General features: G+C 34.1%; 1 protein-coding gene across 2 annotated transcripts; it reads right to left on the bottom strand.

The window, feature by feature from the left end:
* Positions 1-3711: 3711 nt before the first annotated feature.
* On the bottom strand, positions 3712-8905 carry LOC131062605 (B-box zinc finger protein 18). 2 transcript variants are annotated; one of them, XM_057996305.2, is made up of 4 exons: positions 7856-8905; positions 4817-4913; positions 4460-4575; positions 3712-4203 (listed from the first exon to the last, which is right to left on the bottom strand). In XM_057996305.2, exons 1-4 carry the CDS (start codon positions 7946-7948, stop codon positions 4000-4002), a joined length of 510 nt encoding a protein of 169 aa, XP_057852288.2. In that variant the 5' UTR covers positions 7949-8905; the 3' UTR covers positions 3712-3999. The 2 variants fall into 2 exon arrangements, with proteins under 2 accessions (XP_057852288.2, XP_057852297.1); XM_057996314.2 differs by lacking the exon at positions 4460-4575 and having other exon boundaries at positions 7856-8876.
* Between the last annotated feature and the right edge of the window lie 12625 nt (positions 8906-21530).

Raw genomic sequence — 21530 nt, 5'->3', positions numbered from 1 at the left:
TGGATAATACGTTGAGTTGCTTTGCACTATAGAGTTTTTCTTCTAGAAGGGTTTTTCCTCATGTACACCTATGTTATGGTATTTATTATTTTTCCATTTAAATGTATTTTTTACTTTTTAAAAATAAAAATTTGAAACTTGCACAACTCTCCTCAAAATATTAGTGTAGGAAGCATCTTAATGCATCCCACTTTCTTTTTATTTGGCATCAAAGCTTGATCACCTCAAATTCTAGGTGTTGGGTAGAGGATTTTTTATACTAATCTTCATTTGAGTGGTAGCTTGCACAAAGATGGTTTTGATCTTATTACGAGAAGAGATGGAAAGCACGTCAAGGATATAGATTGAAAAGTTCTCAAGCACAAAATTTGAGTTGTGGAATCTCAAGATAGAGGACGTTCTTGTAGATTGAGATTTATGGGTTGTAGTATCTAGATCCAAACATTAGTTCTACATCACAAGAAGACTAGGACAAGATGGATATAAAAGGGTTTTATTAGAGACTATTTAGTTGATTTAGTGTTATTGATTGTGCATGAAGAGACTACTACAATGAATCTTGGAACAATACATGGTGAAATGCTAAATCCCTTGTGAGAAAGAATTTGCATACCTTCAAGATGGAGGATGGTGGTTTTGTGGCTAAACATATAGATTCCTTCAAGATGATTGTTACCTAGTTGCACTATGTGAGAGTGAAAATAGAGGAGGCGGATCAATGTATGACTGTTGTATTTTTTGCCAAATTCACAAAACCACCTTGTTATGGCCATTGAGAGCACTCCCACCAAGTTCAAGATGGACAAAGTAGTTGCATCTTTGCTTTCAAAAGAAACAAGAATTAGAGTTTCTAGTCGGCTAAAAAAACCCTAGTGGTTCATAGAAGATTAAAATAAAAAGACAAGAAAGACAAGAAGCCAAATAACTCTAGATCTAAATCTCGAGGTAAGTTTAAGATGAAATATGATAAAATTGTACATTTGAGAAGGGATTTTAAGGAGGAGAAGAAAAAGCCTTGAAGACAAAGGAGAGATTTTGATGTTGAGTTTGAAAGATCCTCCCAAAATGAAGGTGAAGCTTTTGTTGTTGTCTTGACTACTTGTTCATTAAGTGTGTGGTTGATAGTTTTGTAAACATTGTTAACATGTAAGAATTCTTTCAAATCTTTGGTTGGTGGTACTCTTCTAAATCCTTGAGTGCGTGGTTTATTGAATAATACACTAAGTTGCTTTGAAGAAAAGGATTTCTCCTAGAACATATTTTTACTTTTTATAATTGTTAAAAGATTGAAATTTGCATCTCTCACAAAATATTAATGTAGGAAGCATTTTCACATAGCCTACTTAATTTAAATCTGTCATCTTTTTCTCTCATCTTATCACTATAATTTGTCATATTTGTGCAAGTTGTAAAATTTAATTATTAGTATTTTATTAAACCATGAAAAAGTGTAAATTGGATATGTTCCTTGTTCGCATGTTTGTTTGTGTCATTATTGTATTAAGTGAATGTACACTTTTACATGAGAAATAATGCACTTTCGGTTAAAAAAGAATATTAGTGTTTTGTTAGTCAGGGTTATTAATTTGTCACTTAGCTCTCTTAAATTGGTTGTTTCAAACCATTCTTAAGTAATTCATAACTCAAGAAAGATATTTGGTGTTTTGTGAGTTAGGGTTATCAAGTTGTAACTTAGCTCTCTTAAATTGGTTGTTTCAAACCATTCTTAAGTAATTCATAACTCAAAAAAGATATGTTATGTCTCGCATAGATTGTTTTAAACTTGTGTATGCCCAAATCTAAAAAGATATGTTATGTCTCGCATAGATTGTTTTAAACTTGTGTATGCCCAAATCTGTACCCGTTTTAGGGATTTGAATCTTATTCATGGCTTTTTTGTCAATGTGTTTGAGCATTGTGAATCCATCCTTGTATGTTTTCTGTTATTCTTTGATGGCCTGCTTTGACCTTCTGTTATCATACAATTTATGGTGCCATTGTGTACAAGCATGAGATTTTGACTTTTTTTTTTTTTTTTTTCAATTGTCATCAATATTTTATCTACTACTATTCTATTGTAAAAAATCAAGTATTACACATAAAACCTAGACAACTTTTATATTTATCCAAACGAACCATTTTTCCTACTTTGCAAGAAGACTTGTTATCTCTAAACTCACGACGAGTAAAATTCCAGACAAATTTTATAAATAATATCAATTCTTGTAGAGCTTCTGGATTAAATTGTGTGTCAAAAATTTTGGCACACAATCTAATCCAGAAGCTCTACAAGAATTATAATATGGATTGTGGAAATCTGATAGCATTAATAATATCAACTTTTAAATTTTATTCTGAAAATCAGTCTTATGAATGAAAATCAGTCTTATGAAAGAACGTGGAGTTGAAGATACTTTTTGCTGCCAGATTCAAATTATACCCCAAACAAAATCTAAAATTGACTAAGAGTGAACATACAAGATGCGAAGAAATCTCGATCAATCTCAAAGAGCTTTACACCCTACTGGACCAATATAGAACCTTACACCCTACTAGACGAATATAGAGCTTTAGACCCTACCAGACCAATATCTGTTGTAATGCCTCTGAGGTCTATAATTGGCACAACAGGTCAATAGCGTATAGCTAAGACAAGGCTATTCAACATGTCAAGGAAAATGTAATAATCCCAGGTAATCTACCACGAAGAAATTTTTTTCATTTTCAAGTAGAAACGTGCCAGAGCAACAGAACAATCCAGAAAATATTGACGTTTCTTCACCCTAAAAGTCAACTCCCCCCTGTTATAGAGGGGATTTACAAATTTAACTATAAAATTTAGCATTGAATAATACAAGTAGATTACAGACGCAATCAAAAGGTTAATTTTAAAATATACCCAATAAGCTTCGTTCTTTCCTTTTTTACTTCAGATCTTCATAAGGTTTACAGGTTTATCATATATAAAACAAATTAAAAATGTCATGACAATATACTACTTTCTATATTAGATTATGTAGAATTTTTGTTGCCAACATTTCGAATCGAACTCTATGAGGATAGATAGCCAGAGAAGAGATCTTCATAAGGTTTACAGGTTTATCATATATAAAACAAATTAAAAAAGGTTTATCATATATAAAACAAATTAAAAATGTCATGTCAATATACTCCTTTCTATATACTCCTTTCTATATTAGATCATGTAGAACTTTTGTTGCCAACATTTCGAATCGAACTCTATGACGATAGATAGCCAGAGAAGAGAATTGTTCATTTGAAAAAGTCTCAATCAGACTAGAAGTTAAATTGATATGGAGACTTCTTACCCATGAGATTTACCTTATGTATTGTTTATTAAGATATACAACCTTACACCCTTCCATGTTAAAACTTGTAACCTCTAAAACAAAGCTCACAAGATCCTAAAGTAATAAGTGGTCAACTTAAAAAATGACTTACAGTTGGGCAGTGTATCAAATAAATGAGCCTCGCCAAATTAGCAACATCAAAAAAGATCCTCCTTAACTATCAAAGTTTTACGTTGTAGAAGTTCAACCATAATACGGCTCAGCCCAGAAACGAGATAAATACGAAGTTGTCTTCAATCAAGAACTGAAAATAAATATTTCCAAACATTTATGGACAATGCAAAACAATCATTGATTCTATATGAAGGCTTTGTGTACACTACACAAGTAGAAACCAAAGTAAAAAGAAATTTGTGTTCTGATTAATGGTTAATATTAAAACCATATACACAACGCAGCAAAATCAGTTTATTTATTACATAGTTTTCATTCACAAAGTTCCCAGAATAAGCTAAGACCCCATCATCAAATCTGTGGGATGACAGAAAGCATAATTAACATGATAGAAAAACTATCCACAGTCATTGTCAATGGTATAGTGCAGTAACAAATTTTCATCCAATTTTAAAGCCTCTTTGCAGCATATCAGAGAAAGAGGAGTTGTAAAGGAGAAAGAATAAAAGAAAATTCAGTCCTTTGAACCATTGGGCTCAACATTTTTTTTATTACAAGGTGTACCGTTATTGAGGTGCCCATTTGATTCAACGTTAGTTTTATGACATGGAGCTACACTGTGGAGGTGCTCTTGACAATATTTCTTCTGCCAGGCTCTCCCTGTATCCACGGTTTTTCCGTTCCCATATTCCTCCAGCAAGTTGAGTCCATTTGGAAGCTGAATTCAAGCATATAAGAAATACCAACAAAAAATATAGCATAAGCAAATAAACCATGACTTTTTTTTTCTGTAATTCCAAGATCCCAAGGACAAACCAAAGGCCAGTCACCTGTGAAAAGTGGACTACACTTGAGGCAATTAAATCTCAGAGCAGACGACACAGAGGGAAAAGGCAAAAAGAAAATAAATTTCACAGCAGCTACAACTAAGCACATACTCATCTAGCTTGGAAGTAGAAAACGTATGTGTTTACCTCGACTCTTTGCCCCAATAACAGGTACCTTTGGTGGGTTCTTTTCCCACCTATATGGACATCCATATCACATTGGAGGCACAAGGATGATCCATCAATGCTACAATGCAGAAAAGCTGCGGTGGAAGTCCAATATGCACAGTAAATAACTGGATTTTTTATGAACTATACATGAGTGGTAAACTGAGAAGCTGCACCTCACGGTTCAAAAATATACTACATGCACGTCTGACCATTTAATTTATGGCAAGTAAAACATATCAGTGAAACATAGAGACCTAGAGTCACAGATAACATCCAACAAAGCTTGTACACGTATCAACAAATACTGGTTCCACAAGGCAAAGATGTGAATACCTGGTGCAGTTTCACAAATGTCACAGCGTGGTACCGACCAGGACTCTCGCAGTTGCAGCCTTATATGCCTGCTTGCCAGCTTGTTGCAACTATGGACCTTCACAGCTACATACACAAAATTAATTCACCCTTGGATTTACAAATTTTATATAAGTAATTACTAATTATTCATATGCAATGATTAGTAGAAAATATATGTGATCTAATTCTGTGGTTCAGCATGTCACATAGATAATGACCAGGAGGCATGGAGTACAGGTAAAAGGACACCATTTCAGATCGAAGATATTAGGGCACATGAAAAAGGTAATGTTTAGCACATTCATGTACCCAACTTTTATGGAGAACGTAATGGAGCAGTTTTGGATTTTTTGTGAACAACTTTATTTTCTCTGTTCTTTTCTTCTTTGGATTTAAGCACATGTGCCTGCCATCCATGAGGCAGTCCTGAGGGGAATGATAACCTTGGAGATCGTTTCAATGTGAATTCCATGCAATTATTTGAGGTGTATGGTTTCACTATCTGCAAGACTCGGGTTTTCTTGTCTCATTTTCGTTTAGACTCCGCCATATATCTTTGCCAACTTAAGCCAGTCCTTATTGCAATTCTATGCAGTTTACTTTATATTCTTAGATTTCAGTCAGTAAAATTAGTGTTAGTTTTGGAGCACAAAAGCTATAAATTGCATATAAAGTAAAGAGTGGTTATTGTATTACCAAATCATATTCTATCAATATCTGACAAAATTAAGTGCAGACAAACAGTGATTTTGCACAACCCTCCTATGGCATGGAAGAAAGTATGCATCGTATTAATGGGCACGTAGTACAGCCCACGATTTCTCAAGCTACTTGGGAACCTGTAACCACCAGTTTGCTCTCCCCTCTGGATAAAATACTTTTGCTCTTTATGCTACAGTTGCCTAACACATGATGCCCTGATATAGTACATCTACAATATTGTGAACAAATCTGTAACGATCATTATACCATGGTGAAACTAAAAAGGCATATCCAGAACTAACACCCCGGACCAAAATGTATGCAAAGACGAAAGAGAGCTAAGATGGCCAATGCTTCAAGAGCTTATTAAATACCTACACACTAAGGAAACCATGGCCAAGACAAGTTTTATTACAACGTATAGAAGGGGCTGGGATTAAGTTCCAACGAAAAATAAACCTACTAAAGAATGGCACCATAAAAACCTGCTAAATCTGGGCAGAAGAGTTTGAGGAAAACAATCACATGATTTGTTTTGAGTTATATATATTAGATTTCTTTCATTAGACCCAGGGATTTAAAGAAGGTTAGGTCGGATAGCTATATCACAAGAAATGAAAGTGAAAGGAATTCAATTTCCAAACAACTTAAAATGAATGCCATAAATCTGATAAATCCCCATAATGATATGTATAAAACAAAAAGTTTTGGGAAGAAAAGAGAGCTTAATGATAAACATCATTTGATTAAATTCGGTGGTTTTGCCAACTTAGCTAGATAGCTTTATCCCACCAAGTTACTAAAGGAGCTGAGATTGAATCCCAAACAATTACGCTAACTTCAGATCAACACCAGAACAATCTGGTAAATCCTTGTTAAGATGTGCATTAAAAAAAGGTTTGAGAATAACAATCACGAGTTTTGATTTTGAGCTAATTGGTAAACCCTATTAAGACCCAGGGACTTCAATATAATGGTTGGATAGCTTTGTCCCAATAAGTTACGAAAGGAGTTTGAACTTAGGATTGAATGCCAAAAAAACGCTAATTCCAGTACAATGCCATAACAAATTGTAAAACATCAGAACAATATGCATGAAAAGTGACTTGAGAAAAACTTCATTTGATTAGACCCAGGGACTTTACAAATTGGGTTGGACACACTTAATCAGAAAATGTTACAAAAAGGAGCTGGGATTAAAAAACAAACAAAATATACACTAACACGTTTATCACAACAAGTTACAACAGGAGCTGGGATTGAATTGCAAACAAATACACTACCCAATCTAAGAACAATGACATAAAAACCTGCTAAAGCCTGGAATTGATATGCATAAAAACAAAAAGGTTTAAAATGATAAACATCCATAACTTTATCTTGCAACCAGGTGCATGGATAATTGGTCTTCTTTGACTGAGAGCTAAGGATGCTGGCATAATCTCTTGAACTATTGGGTCACTATACTCAACAACAAGTTTCCCCTGGTGAGCTCTTTTAAATCAAGCAACTTCAACAGTAGAATAAAAGCTTCAAGGGAATTGATTAGGAGTTGGTAAAACAAGGGGCTTTAGAAACTTGCACAGGATAGCTTTTCATAACCTAGGGAACTGAAACCCTGCTAGATCGAACTCTTACTTCATACAAATACATAGAGCTCCAGGCCTGACATGGTTGGACCTGAGTGGTTTGACAAAAACAATGGATGTTGGTAAAGAAATGGGGGAGGGTATCACACCACAGCACTAGAAAACATTCAATCTAAGAGACTACTCTAATGAGTATTTATTCATGGACTGAAGTCCTCCTTCCATCAATAGCTAAAGCAGAGGACCACACACCTCCGAGGGTTAGTGCACACAAGCAGGAGTTCGGACTACTGGAGTTCTAGATATCTCTTCATTTAAAAAAAACACCTCTCAAACCTAGTTTATCGCTTCCTCGAAATAAAACAAAATATGGGTAGTAGCCATATAAAAAAAGGATTACATCAAACCACTAGAAATTACTCCATTTCATAGCAGGTATTTGTTATTACAAAAGAACACAGGCTGACCCACAATTACAACAATTTAATCCCAACCAACACGGTGCACTTATTACTTGGACAGGCAAAAGCCATTGACGAAATTGACCATGATACTTACCCAAATTACACCTTATCCACGTATAGTAAAAACCAGAAAATACTCTATCAAATGAACAGTACAAATCCAGATGACCTCCCTATCCAATAAAATCACAAATAACAAACCAAAGAATTTTCATAAAAAAGAAAATGAATTTAAAAAATTTTATGGGTTTGCCAAAGAGCACCTTTTCATCACACTGGGCACACAGAGCAGCCTCATCAGCAGCACAAAAGAACTGGGCAGCTGCAGCCTCACAGCTATCACAGAGAGTCCGCATTATCAATGTCCTGTTTTTGTAATCGTCGTTGTTTTCACCGCCGCCAAACAAATTTATAGCTTTTCTCGGAACCCAACCCTAAATACAGCTCTATCTATAAGTTCACCATTTTCTTTATCGTTTGATGGCCTGTACTCTCTCTCCTTTCTATACAAGGCCGACAAACTATCAAAATCAGATCAAACTCCAATTTAATATAATACCCAAAATCCAAAAAACAATGTTATGCATCTGTAAATCCAGCATTAGCCTATTTTATACTCCCAAAAGTATTCTACAACGAAATCACAACTTCCCTCTGGTTTTTTAACAGCGAGGAAAGGCAAAAATAAGTAACCCAACTGAGCTTTTAAGGCCTGAGAGTACAGGGATCTGATATCCTTTTTTCTGTTACTGGACAGAAAAAAACTTGAATAGAATCTGTCTGGCTCAGGAGTCAGAATTGTTTGTGGTGATTTTCGCATGAGACCAACTAGTGGCTGAGAACAATTCCATGGTGTGACTAGGATTACACAGTCCGATTTACCAAGGATTGAGATATTGATTCTCTTCTAGATCTAGTCGGCAGATCCTGGCCATTAATCAAGGGAAAGTACGGCGCAGATCAATTCTAGGGTTCACAGCCCCATGGCCTACAGAATCTGGGCCCAGGTATTTAATCTGACTACTTGGGACCCTTATAAATGTTAAGGTTTTAAGTTCTCTATGGTGGGGCCTGCGTATTATCCCGAGACGGATATCTCAAGGGACATTATTATCTATAATGAATGGTGGCATGATGCATGAACCTGTGTCTAGGCTAGGTGGGTTCCTGTAATTAGTACAGAGCGTGAGTGCGACGTAAGCAGATCTTAATGACAGAGAGAGAAGGTAAGGAATGGCTGGAATTCATATTGTGGGATTTCTTTTGGTAGTTGTTTGCCACAAATCACAATCCCACTCCATCTGTTTTACAACAGCACAGTTGTAAGGCGTGGGAGGTACGATTTCTGAAAGCAACTGGCTAGCCAAGCACAACCATTTCTTTGGGAACGAACCTTCGCAAGGACACAAATTCACATTTACAATAATTGCATACTACAAAATTTCATGTATGATGGAATGATAAAATTATTACATATTGTATGATGGAATGATAAAATTATTACATAGGTAGGTTTACTCTCACAAATTTGGAAGTAGTGGTCCAATATTTATGTAGTAGGTATATATTTGAACTTAATTTACAAGTTTAAAGTTGATATATATTTGTTTAAGAGTTTGGATAAGAGGTTAGGTATCAAGTAGTATCAATTTCATCAAAGTTATCTTGAATGACATCCCAACCTCATCTTTTATAGCATTGAGGGACTTATACTCAACAAGACACCATCCCTAGTGAGCCTATTCATAACCATTCAACATCATTGCTATACTAATGACTCCTTGATTTAGTGTTTTTATTTGATAGCTATCACTTTCATCATTTTATTATCTTGTGGAATTCTAATTGTTATTGAACATGTATCCTTCATTCAAATATAATCATTTACACAAATAAGCATTTTGTTTTCCTTGTCCCTAACTTTTTGCACCCTAGATACTAGTGAAGTATGCTAATGTTCTCTAAACAAGACTATGCACCATCACATCACCCCAAATTTAGAATCAGTATTTCCTACCCAAACATTTGTCTTTCGACACATCAAAGATCCAAATTTGCATCCAATGATCAAAGAGGGTTGTTTTATAAAAAAGAAGATAAAAGGAAATGATCATAATAATGAGTAGTAAGTTGCATGCTTGAACATCTAAGACACTTAAAGGAGAATGTACACATATGCAAGAACAATGAGACCTCAATTGATAGACTACCATGTTTATAGTAGCTCGCACCTTGCACCTAGGGTTTATTCACACTATTAAAATATTATGTGTCGCTTAAAACTTTTAAATTTGTCTAAGCATCTAATTGAGAATTCCTAAATGTGCCAGAAGCACCTTCTTTATCATCTTTAGTAGTTATTTTGAGTGAAGGTGGAAATGCAGGCAAATATGTTAGTGCTTGAAGGTTTCCACTAGAAAGTTACAAAGGACATCATTGCAACCATATGGATGTTAGTGTGCTCGAGAAAAAAAGATTGCACATGCACAAATATTAGTCCATTAGGCATGGCATTACTACTTATTATTTCATTGAAGACAACACAAGTCCAAAATGTAGAAAACAAGTATATTATCTTTCCCTTCCTCTTTCTTTTGTGCATTATATTTTTTTATTATAGTTCATTGTCAATCTCAAATTTGTTTCTCTTTGCTTTTAAAATCTAAAATGTAAATTTAGTATCTTGTTAAATTTCTTTCTAAGTTTAGCTTATAAATAGAAAAGAAATAATGATTAAAATGTGACTTAAACTATCTATATTTTTTTTTTTTCATTTTGGTGAACTTGATAATATTCTATCAAAAAAAATCCTTCTTCATTATGCACTGTTACATATCTCTAATTGCAAACTAAATTAGCAAAATGAGATCTACACAAAAACTATCATGCTTGTCGAATAGTTGCATGACTAAATAGATGTGACTACACATATTCAAATGTAACTATGTATCAAACAAGATAGGACCATGCTTGGGTTCATCCAGGTAACAAAGATCCTACAAATTGAGGACAAACATGATAGTACATCATCCTAATTTGTGTCAATTATCATAATCTTCATCATGTCAAATCACAATATGTTAAATCCATTTCCTTCTACTTCATACATACATTATTTGCTTTTTGTTTTCAAATTTTATTTCAAAATTATTCAATTACCTTTATTAAAGAATATAATTATTAAAATAACATATTTAATCTTTCTCAATTTCAACACATAAAAAAAAACCTCACCTCATTATCTTTTGACCTCTTCCTATCTATCTATAATCTAGTGGTGTCTTTTTTTTTAAGGTGTTAAATTTTTGTACATTTAAAACCATGCATGCATTCTCATCTATTCTAAACATTCTCACTACATTAGCCTAGCGTCTTGCTAATATTGATCCTTCTTTCATGCATATGACAATGATTCCATCCTTATACAATCTTGAGCTATCTAGGGATAACAATGATAAGGAAGGCCAAGAAACAAGGCAAATGGAAGCCAAGGGATATCTCCAATTTAGCTTAAATAAAAGGCACTTATAATGTGATGTGGAATTGCACAAGGTGCAATTTACAACATTACATTTTGCAACCACTTTAGCGAGCATATAAATGAGAAACACAAAAAAAAGTAGAGAGAAAAAAAATTGAGAAAGGTGTACCAAGATACGAAGAGAACATAGAATCCTCTATTTGTGTGAAGTTCCCCCAAGGAAGAGACTTGAACCTTCATGAGATGTTCCTAAGATCTCTCACTACAAACATGCTAGATTCAAAAAATAAACTTTTTATACAAAAATGATTGATGATCAAACATAGATTGCAAGATAGTTATCGCTAAGATTAAGGATTGTTAGATTGTGTTGGTATGGGTACCAAGTTGTGCTATGTTAGATAGCCATACGATAGGGTGACATGTGACTGGTACAAACCACATAAGAGATTAATGATCAATAAGATAGTGGTTTGGACCCCACAAAGGGAACAAATAAAAGATATGATAAAATGTTATGATAAATATGATATGAATGCAGATATGCAGAAGTGCAAATATGATAGCCCCCCTTAGAATGATATGTGTTGCACAGAGGGAACACGAGTCATTTTAAGGAGAATAGAAATTGTGTCATGTTAACATAACTAGATGTTTCCATGGAATGCTACCTTGCAATAGATGATGCATGATACCCACAACATCAACAAAGTCTCACAAAGATCTAAGGGGATTTGATTATTCGACAGGAGAAGAACTCGCAATAGTGAAATTAGATAATGCATACATTTGCATATGAGTTACTCATCATGGTTTCAAATTTTTTAGATTTGAAGAAAAGCACATGAAGACAAAGATAGAATAAAAATTTGAGTCAACATGGAAGAAGGCCTAAATGCCCCAAATGCTTTGCATCATCCCCAAATGTTGAAACTCAAGATATGACAAATAGAAGAAAGATGATTAACAAATAGAGGAAGGACATGACACATAATCCCCTATTTCCAAGCACCTATAGAGTAACTCAAGGTTCCTCCAGGAGAGCACAAACACATAAAAACCAATACAAACTCATGTTTCCAAGTACCTACGGAGTAACTTAGGTCCTTCAAAAGGGCACAAATATGTAAAAGCATATACAACCTCTTGTTTCCAAGTACCTATGGAGTAACTTGGGTCCTTCAGGAGGGCACAAACATGTAAAAACAAGCACAAGGGAACACAAGCAGGCACACTCCAATCTACAAGATAAAAAGATTTGTTGCCCCTCTTGGCCATTGATTGGCATTAATGTCAAATTATAAGACATCATGGTGGTTTTACATCTTGCATTGGTTTGATATATTTTGAACAAGGCATACTTAGTTGGTCCTAATGAAGTGTTATACTTGTTGAAAAAGTGCACAAATTAAAGTCTAAATGACTTTAGACATAACATATTTTTCAATGGTATTAAAGGTTTGATTACACTTCCTAAGGTAGAAAATTGGTCAAGTCACTAGGACTTGGTGGGGTCATTAATTTGCTTTGACATCCCACCGAAATACATGGTGAGTGGGACATAATGTGTGATCGACATTTTATGAGTTTTTTTACGAAGACATATCCCACTGAAATACTTGGTGAGTGGACATAATGTATTATTGGCATTTTATACAAATAGTACAAGCATTTTGTTTTTGTTTGAGCTCTTTTTCGAGCTAGGGCATGAAGATAAATAACTGGGGTTTGATCTACAACAATTTCAGCTTGAAAGTAGTATATGGTATGTGACGACATGGACAAAACTCAGATGGCAACACTAGTTTTCAATAACTTATTTGTTCAAGGTGTTTCTACTCCTTAATCTTCGGTTTCAAATAACACAAATAGTTAAGGGTTATTTGCTTTGTGTTAGTTTGATGCAGGTAAGCATTTGGGTAGCCTTTGCTTTTCTTGGTTTGAAAGTGTTCTTTCTTTTGTGAGTCATTGTCTCATTTTGTTAACTCGAGAAAAGTAATGGTTTTTAGTTTCTCAATTAAAAGGGTTTTTGTTTTAGTTTTTTTTTTAAATAAAAATACATATTTGGACAAGTTGTAAGTGGTGTTCTTGAAATAGTAGGCCCTAGTTCGGGTCTGTGTAGTTTATGTGAAATAAAATGCTACAGTTTTGGTTTTATTAACCTGAGTACATGTGGTTAGAAGATATCAAAGTAGTTCATCTAGTTATTTGTTAAGGTTCAATTATGAAGAAATCAGTTTTGTTTCAATTTAAAAACATAGAACGATATAAATGTATTGTGAAGACTTTCAAATTGTGTGTTAAAAAAAAATATCTTTCTCAGACTGTGAGGCATTGTATTGAAAAATATTATGTATCTTGATAGCACATTCTATGCTCTGAAAAATTGCAATTGCGGAAATATTTCATAGTATTGTGTATACAAAATATACACACTACTATGTCTTATTTGGAACTATGTCTCTGAATCTTAGATGATGCAAGATCAGAGAATGTACTTGAATGAAACAAAGATGATACTCTTTGATTGAAATAAAATGATTGTGAAAGTGTTGAAAAGCTAGTGAGGCATTGAAAAGTATATCAGTGAGATAGCATTGTCAGTGAGACATACAAAATAGCCAGTGAGGCATTGTAAAAGAGAATGTTTTAGATAAGCCATTGAGGCAATTTTGAGTGGTTTTATTCCCCGGGAGCGTTTCCACTCAAGACATATCATTGTGTCATATTCTTGTGTATGTTTTGTTTATTCTATTGTTTATTCTATTTGTTTCATATTGCTCAAATAAGTCAATTTTGAAAAGGCATTTAATAAGAGAAAAATTGTGTATGAACACCGATTCACCCCCACCCCCCTCTTAGTGTTCATTGTACTCCAACAAGTGGTATTAGAGCCAAACCCTTGTTCAAAATCAAACTAGGGGTTTCTTGGTAGGAGTACTTATGGAAATTCAAGAAGGTCTATCCTCTATCAGACACCATTATTTGATGGTATTGACTATGCTTTCTAGAAGTTCAAAATAAAAAAAGACATATAACTTCTCTAGGATATGAAGTCTAGGTTGTAGTTGACACTGCATATATTTCCACCAAAGCTTCTACTACTCCTGATGAGAAAAGAGCTTATGAATGTGATGCAAAGGTTGCAAATGCCATTTGTTGTGGTTTGACAAATGATGTACTTGTCAAAATAATGGATTGTAAGTAATGCAAAATCCATTTCTAGGATAAACTCTCCAATATATATGAGGGTGATGGCAAAGTTAAAGAAGCAAAACTTCAAACCTTTAGGGCTAAATTTGAAAGTCTTAAGATAATTGAGGAAGAGAAAATAGCTTATTTCTTTCTAAGAATCTCAAAGGTTGTTAATTCAATCCGAGGACTTGGTGAAACATTGGAAGAAAAGGTAGTTGTAAAAAAGGTGCTGAGATCCTTAACACCTAAATATGATTCTAAAATCTCTTCCTTAGAAGAAATAGATCTAAATAAGTTTACTATAGATGAGATGCATGGCATCTTAACTGCTTATGAAATGAGAATTTTTGAAATGTCTCAACTAGTAAAGAAACAACTTTTAGAACTCAAAAAAATGATATTGAATCTAAATCTGAAAATCTTGATAAAAATGAGTCTGTTTTTGTAAGTAGACTAAAAAGAGAATCAAGTAGGTATAAGGAAAAATTGCCCTTTAAATGTTTCAATTGTGGTAAAATTGGGCATTATGCCTCTCAATGTCCAAATAATGATTTTGTAGTGATGAAGAAGAAAGTAGTAAATCAGAAAAGGAAAAGCATTTAAATTTTAAAAATAAAAATGTTTTCAAAAAGAAGAAAAACTTGTATGCAAATGCGGTTGATAGTTGTTTAGAGGAATTTCTAGAGGAATGAGAGGAAACTCTCTTCATGGCCATTATAACTCCACATGAAAAACAAAAGGAAATTATTTTTGACAATTCAAAATTAGAAATAGATCTAGAAGGAGAGCTAAAATCTGCTCTCAAAGATTAAAAGAAATCAAGAAAAGAAGCTATGAATCTAAGAGATCAAAATCAAAAGTATATTAAATATATTTATGAGCATAAACTACAAATTGAAGAAAACAAAATAATTGTCGAGGTGATTCAAGAAAAAATGAATCATAAAGAGAAGGAATGTTGCTCTTTAGAAGAAGAAGTTGTTAACTTGCGAACGAGGCTTCACTTGTGTGACAAGTCATCTGATTCATTGAACAAGCAAGGTTTTTTAGAAGGGCAATTCTCAAAGCAAGCTGAGAAAGAAAAAATTATTAACAAAGAAAGTAAGTCTTTTTGTTATAATTTCTTTGGTTATTGCTTTTACTATAAACAATTTGGACATAAAGCAGTTGAATGTAGGATGGTATCTAGTAGAAAGGCTAATCTTTTAAATGGCAATCTTTACAAGTTCTTAAACAAACTCCAATTCTATAAATGTGGTGAACTAGGACACATAGCTAAATTTTGCAAATTTACTTCAAGAAAACATAATGTAAAGACTGATAAAATTTATTTTCAAATCAATAAAACAAAACTAGTATGGAAACCAAAGAAGATTGATGTAAAGAAGGTAGCCATGATTGTTCACATACTTCAGTATTCACAGATAAAAGAGCAATGGATTATTGACAGCGGATGCTCTCATCACAAGAGAAAATTTGTTGAATATGTAGAATTTGTTGGTGGCTCAGTCAAATTTGGCAATAATTCTTGTTTTCAAATAGAAGGTAAAGTTACTATATTCTTGGATAGTGTCACTCCTGTGATTGGTGTTTACTTTGTAAAAGGTATGACTCATAATCTTCTCAGTGTGAGTCAAATTTGTGATAACAATCTCATGGTAACATTTACTGATTTAGGGTGTCAGATTATTGAAAAGTATGGAAGAATTATTGCAGAAAGTATAAGAACATAAGGTAATGTGTATAGTTTAAAAGAAGTTTTAAAATTTACAAGTTATGATGAAACTTGCCTTGTAGAGTCAATTGTGAATGTGGAACTCAAAGATGTATGTGAAGAAAATGACAATCATATAGACTATGAAGATTAATTGATCAATGCTTTAAAAGAAAAGGAAGAGTGTAAAGAAGTCTTTCAGAAAGAATTAAAGTTTAAAACAGGGGAATGTCAAAAGTCTAAGAATAATTTTTGTTGGCTAAAGGACAAACTAGCAAAATTTGACACAAAAGTTGAATCAACGTTCATGAAAAGACATTCTCAGAATCTAATGAATAATTTGATATTTTTTGATATTCATACCATTTTTTATTAGCAGATATGAATGACATATTCAGGATAGAAATTGGGAGGTGTTTCCCTTTCGATTTTTACTTAGAAATTATGTTTTTGGTTTTAGGGGGAGCTATATCCTTCTTTCCTCTGAAATCTATTATGCTTCTATGAAGGATGTTTGATATCTACATGATTAATTGAGTGGTTGTAGTTCTAGTAATCTATCTATCACAGGTTTGAGTGTAATAATTATTTTTACTCCAGATCATGAAGTTAAGGGGAGTTCTTTATATTTATTGTTACCCCCTGTTGTAGATGTTTTGGCATTCTAGATCTTGCATAGTATTTTGTATGATGCATGTTTGTACATTGTAATTTCATGTACCATGCATTATGCTTTATTGCCCATCTTTACCTGGCTCTCTTTCAAGATATTTTCTTTCTCTCCTTTGGCATTGTTGTCAAAAGGGGGAGAATTTGTGGTGCAATGAGTGATTTATGTGTAGTACAATGATTTAGCATTGATTTATTTATAGTGGTACAATGATTTACCAATACAGTGATTGTGAATTCAGTGATTCTGTGCAGTGATTTCTACTATGTTCTCAGTTATTTTAGTGATTCTGTGCAGTGATTTCTGCTATGTTCTCAGATATTTTAGTGATTCTGTGTAGTGATTTCTGCTATATTCTTAATGATTTAGCATTACAGTGATTGTGATTTCTGCTATGTTCTTTCAGTGATTATGTCCAATGATTGTTGCTATGTTTAGTGATTTTTATTTATAGTTTCTCACTTTGCAGTAATTTATGTAATGTCCATGTGACTGACATTTCTATTTGCTCCCAGTATTCAAGCAGATCATGTGGCTACCATGTCATTTGTTTTGGTATAGGTATATCCTTTATTTAGAATTTGACTCTGATTATTTTTATGGTATTTGACATCAATGCCAAAGAGGGAGTTTGTTGGCCCTCTTGGTCATTGATTGGCATTAATGTCAAATTCTAAGACATCATGGTGGATTTACATCTTGCATTGATCCGATATCTTTTGAACAAGGCATACTCAGTTGGTCCTAATGAAGTGCTATTCTTGTTGACAAAGTGCACAAATTTTTAAGTCTAAATTACTTTAGACATAACATATTTTTCAATGCTATTGAAGGTTTGATTACACTTCCTAAGGCAAAAAAGTGGCCAAGTCACTAGGACTTAGTGGGGTCATTAATTTTCTTTGACATCCCACCGAAATACATGGTGAGTGGGACATAATGTGTTATCGATATTTTATGAGTTTTTGTACATAGACATATCCCACCGAAATACTTGGTGAGTGGAAATAATGTATTATCGATATTTTATACAAAGAGGAAAAGCATTGTGTTTTTGTTTGAGCTCTTTTTCGAGCTAGGGCACGAAGATACATAACTAGGGTTTGATTTGCAACATTTTCAACTTGAAAGTAGTATATGGCATGATGGTATGTGACGTATGGACAAAACATCAGATGGTAACACCAGTTTTCAGTAACCGATTTGTTCCAAGTGTTTCTACTCCTTAATCTTCTTTGGTTTCAAATAACACAAATAATTAAGGGTTATTTGCTTTGTGTTAGTTTGATGCAAGTAAGCATTTCTGTATCCTTTTCTTTTCTTGGTCTGAAAGTGTTCTTTCTTTCATGATTATTGCCTCATTTTGTTAACTCGAGAAAAGTAATGGTTTTTAGTTTCTCAATTAAAAGGTTTTTTGTTTCAGTTCTTTTTTGAAATAAAAATACAGTTATTTGTACAAGTTGTAAGTATATTTCTTGAAACAGTAAACCCTAATTTGGGTATGTGTAGTTTATGTGAAATGAAATGCTACAACTTTGGCTTTATTAACCCGAGTACATGTGGTTAGTAGAATCAAAGTAGTTCATCTAGTTATTTGTTAAGGTTCAATTATGAAGAAACCAGTTTTGTTTTAGTTTAAAAACAAAGAAAAAATAAATGTATTGTGAAGACTTTCAGATTGTGTGTGTTAAAAAATATATATATTTCTTAGACTGTGAGGCATTGTATTGATCAATGTTCGGTATCTTGATAGCACATTTTGTGCTCTAAAAAAATTGCAATTGTTGAAATATTTCATAGAATTGTGTATACAAAATATACACACTATTATGTCTTATTTGGAACTATGTCTCTGAATCTTAGATGATGCAAAATCAGATAATGTACTTGAATAAAACAGAGATGATACTCTATGATTGAAATAAAGTGATTGTGAAAGTGTTGAAAAGCCAGTGAGGCATTGAAAAGTCTATCAGTGAGATAGCATTGTCAGTGAGACATACAAAATATCTAGTGAGGCATTGTAAAAGAGAATGTTTTAGATAAGCTAGTTAGGCAATTTCGAGTGGTTTTATTCCCCAGGAGGGTTTCCACTCAGGACATATCTAGTGAGGCATTTTAAAAGAGAATGTTTTAGATAAGCTAATTAGGCAATTTTGAGTGGTTTTATTCCTCGGGAGGGTTTCCACTCAAGACATATCATCGTGTCATCATCATCCTCCCCCATTAGATCATCATCCTCCCAATATTGATCATACAAGGAGGCAGGAGGATCTTGAAGAAGGACAATTGCTAAGGCAGTTGTAGACACCTCACCAACAACAAGAGCCAAGGAAGATGCAACCTCAACATTCTCATCCAAGAACTCTTGAGAGGTAAGAGTCGACGACCATGTGAAGATCATAGAAAATGTTGGGATGTTCTCTAAAGAGTCAAACAGATGCCCCTCCATAGAAGAGGAGGGTGACTTGGCCTAAGGCAAAAAATAAGGAGCCACACTATTGACATCTGAAATAGGGGCATTGAATAAATTGGGAGGAGGAAGAGACTCCTCAACAACACACATAGAAGAAAGAAAAGAAGTCATTGAAGCTAATTTTTAATGACAAAACTTTGAAATGGACCCTACTCAAACTTTCATTTAGGCTTCTACAGTGGTGAAGGCCTCCTATCAAGAATAGTTGGTTTGAGTTTCTTGAGAAAGATGTAATAAAGATGTAGTTGAAAAGAAGGAGGGTCTAAAAATGCTACACTAGACACAAACTTTGTATGCAACATGTCAATTGGTTGGGAGAACGAAGGGATATTAGACAAGGAGGTGATAAGGGGAGGGTCCAAGGAGGGATCAATGGAAACTTGTACCTATTTAAGTTGAGGCTCATCAACTATCCACAAAGTGGTATGTAACAACATGGAGGATGTAGTGGATGAAAGTGCAGATCTAGCAGTCAGAGCTATTGGAGAAGAAGTGGGCATAGACACAACAAGAGAAAGCGCGGGCATCAATGACTTACCCTCAGAAAGCCTCATGTTCTCAAGCCATTGTCTACCGCCAACACTTATAGTCACATGCAAGCTAGTTTCAGTATAGATGGGGACTAGGTAGAGAAGCCTGAGAAGGACCACTAGCATCCCACTCCATAGGAGAGACCATCTACATCATTTTTAGCATAGAAAAAGGCCCAACCTGAGGTAGGAGGTGTCATTGTAGCAGGAAATACATGCTCATCCATAAATACCCTTCCCTATTTTTCTCTGGGAGAAATTGGAGGAATAGGGGATACCCTCAAAGATGTAGATACATGAGCTGAAAGTGAAGGATGAGCACGAGGAAAATGCCTACCCTTATCATATTAAGAAGGATGAGGGATATCAATTGTTGAATATCCAAGACAATTGAGAGGGGAGGTGAATCAGTTGTTAATTAAAAATATTTTACTTTTCTCACAGAAACAGATCTAGAAAGTTAAACTCAAATAACTTAACCATAAGCATATATAGACATGAGAGATCATACACATGAAACACTAGATATGACATGGAAAACCCAAGAAGAGAAAAACCACGAAGAATGTTAGTTTTTAATATGAAAACACTTGTTAGGGTGACATTGGTTAAGGTGATTTTTAAAAAGGTGGCTCATTGCCAGAATGCTCACTATAGGTGGGCTCACTGTCCAGCTAAAATAGCCAAAAAAAGGAGGGCTCACTTCCCAAAAGAAGAAATAATCCACCACTGAGGCACAACTACCACACAACTATAATGTCAGAAGAAACCTTAGGTTCACTGCCACCGGTACCAAACAACATCAACTCACAACCATATTGATCAACCACTTCGCATCAACAAGGATAGATCTTTCTTTTCCGATCAACTTCCTTCTATATTTTCTTCATTATAAGCATCCTTTATTTATATTGATCTTTGAAATAGAATTTTCCAAGTCGGCCAAAGAGATAAAGAAACATAATTCAAAATAGGTCTTCACTAAACATTCTTGTGGTGGAGAGGAATGAGAAGTGGACCACAATATAACACATTGTTGATCAAATCAACATGTTATCAAAATGCCACAATCATCGGAGCAAAATATGGAGTATTCAAGATCAATCAAACCTAGAATGGATATATAGGAACAACCACAACTCCAGAGCACACCATCACATGTTGAATCAAAATAACAAAGATAAATATATGAATAACATAAATCCAAAACCTTATCAACAAAATTGGAAATGCAGAGAAATGTGAAGCTCTGCAAACTCTGCCAGAAAACATCATTATCACTTCATCGACTTGCGAAGCACAACTTCTGGACCACCAAAACACAAGAGTAGCATCTCAAGGAAATATCCAACAAGATACCAACCCATCCTGAACATATCTGCAACATATCAAAAATGTGGACCAAAACCAAACACTAAAACACATAATTAGTACATTGACATCAATGATAATCAATGACAACCATATTGACACATCAAACATCTTCACATTTTCAACAATCAATAAGGATTGGGAGCTTGAAAGGAGGGCAGGCCAAGTACAGGTCAACAACATGGGTGTCTTTCCCTTGTTTGTGTTGGGCACAAATGTAGGAACGAAAGACACCATTGGAGATTTTGTAGTCCTCAATGAACAAGGAGGTCTACCCTAAGGAACAAGTCATTCCTTAGCCCCAAACAAAGAAGGGGAAAAAGGCACAACTAATTGTAGTACAATAAAAGATAGGGAAGGAGTAGAAACTAATGCAGGAAGAGCTAAAGAAATTGCAAATTGAACTAAAATAGGTGCTAGCTTCCCCAACTTAAACTTATAATAATCTTTGTATAACAAGTCACTATGGGGAAGCATGGGCTCAATTGAAGCAAGCCAAAA

Source organism: Cryptomeria japonica, chromosome 5 (genome assembly GCF_030272615.1).
Source record: "Cryptomeria japonica chromosome 5, Sugi_1.0, whole genome shotgun sequence".
Classification (NCBI taxonomy): domain Eukaryota; kingdom Viridiplantae; phylum Streptophyta; class Pinopsida; order Cupressales; family Cupressaceae; genus Cryptomeria; species Cryptomeria japonica.
This window is presented reverse-complemented; position numbering and strand designations above follow the sequence as displayed.

Bases quoted from the DNA above. Each gene is read 5' to 3' on its own strand.
- LOC131062605 (XM_057996305.2), bottom strand. From the start codon at position 7,948: ATGCGGACTCTCTGTGATAGCTGTGAGGCTGCAGCTGCCCAGTTCTTT. The intron at 4,914-7,855 runs GTGCTCTTTGGC...GTAGCTGTGAAG, and splicing joins GTGCCCAGTGTGATGAAAAG to GTCCATAGTTGCAACAAGCT. The intron at 4,204-4,459 runs GTAAACACATAC...GCTTGAATTCAG, and splicing joins TATTGGGGCAAAGAGTCGAG to CTTCCAAATGGACTCAACTT.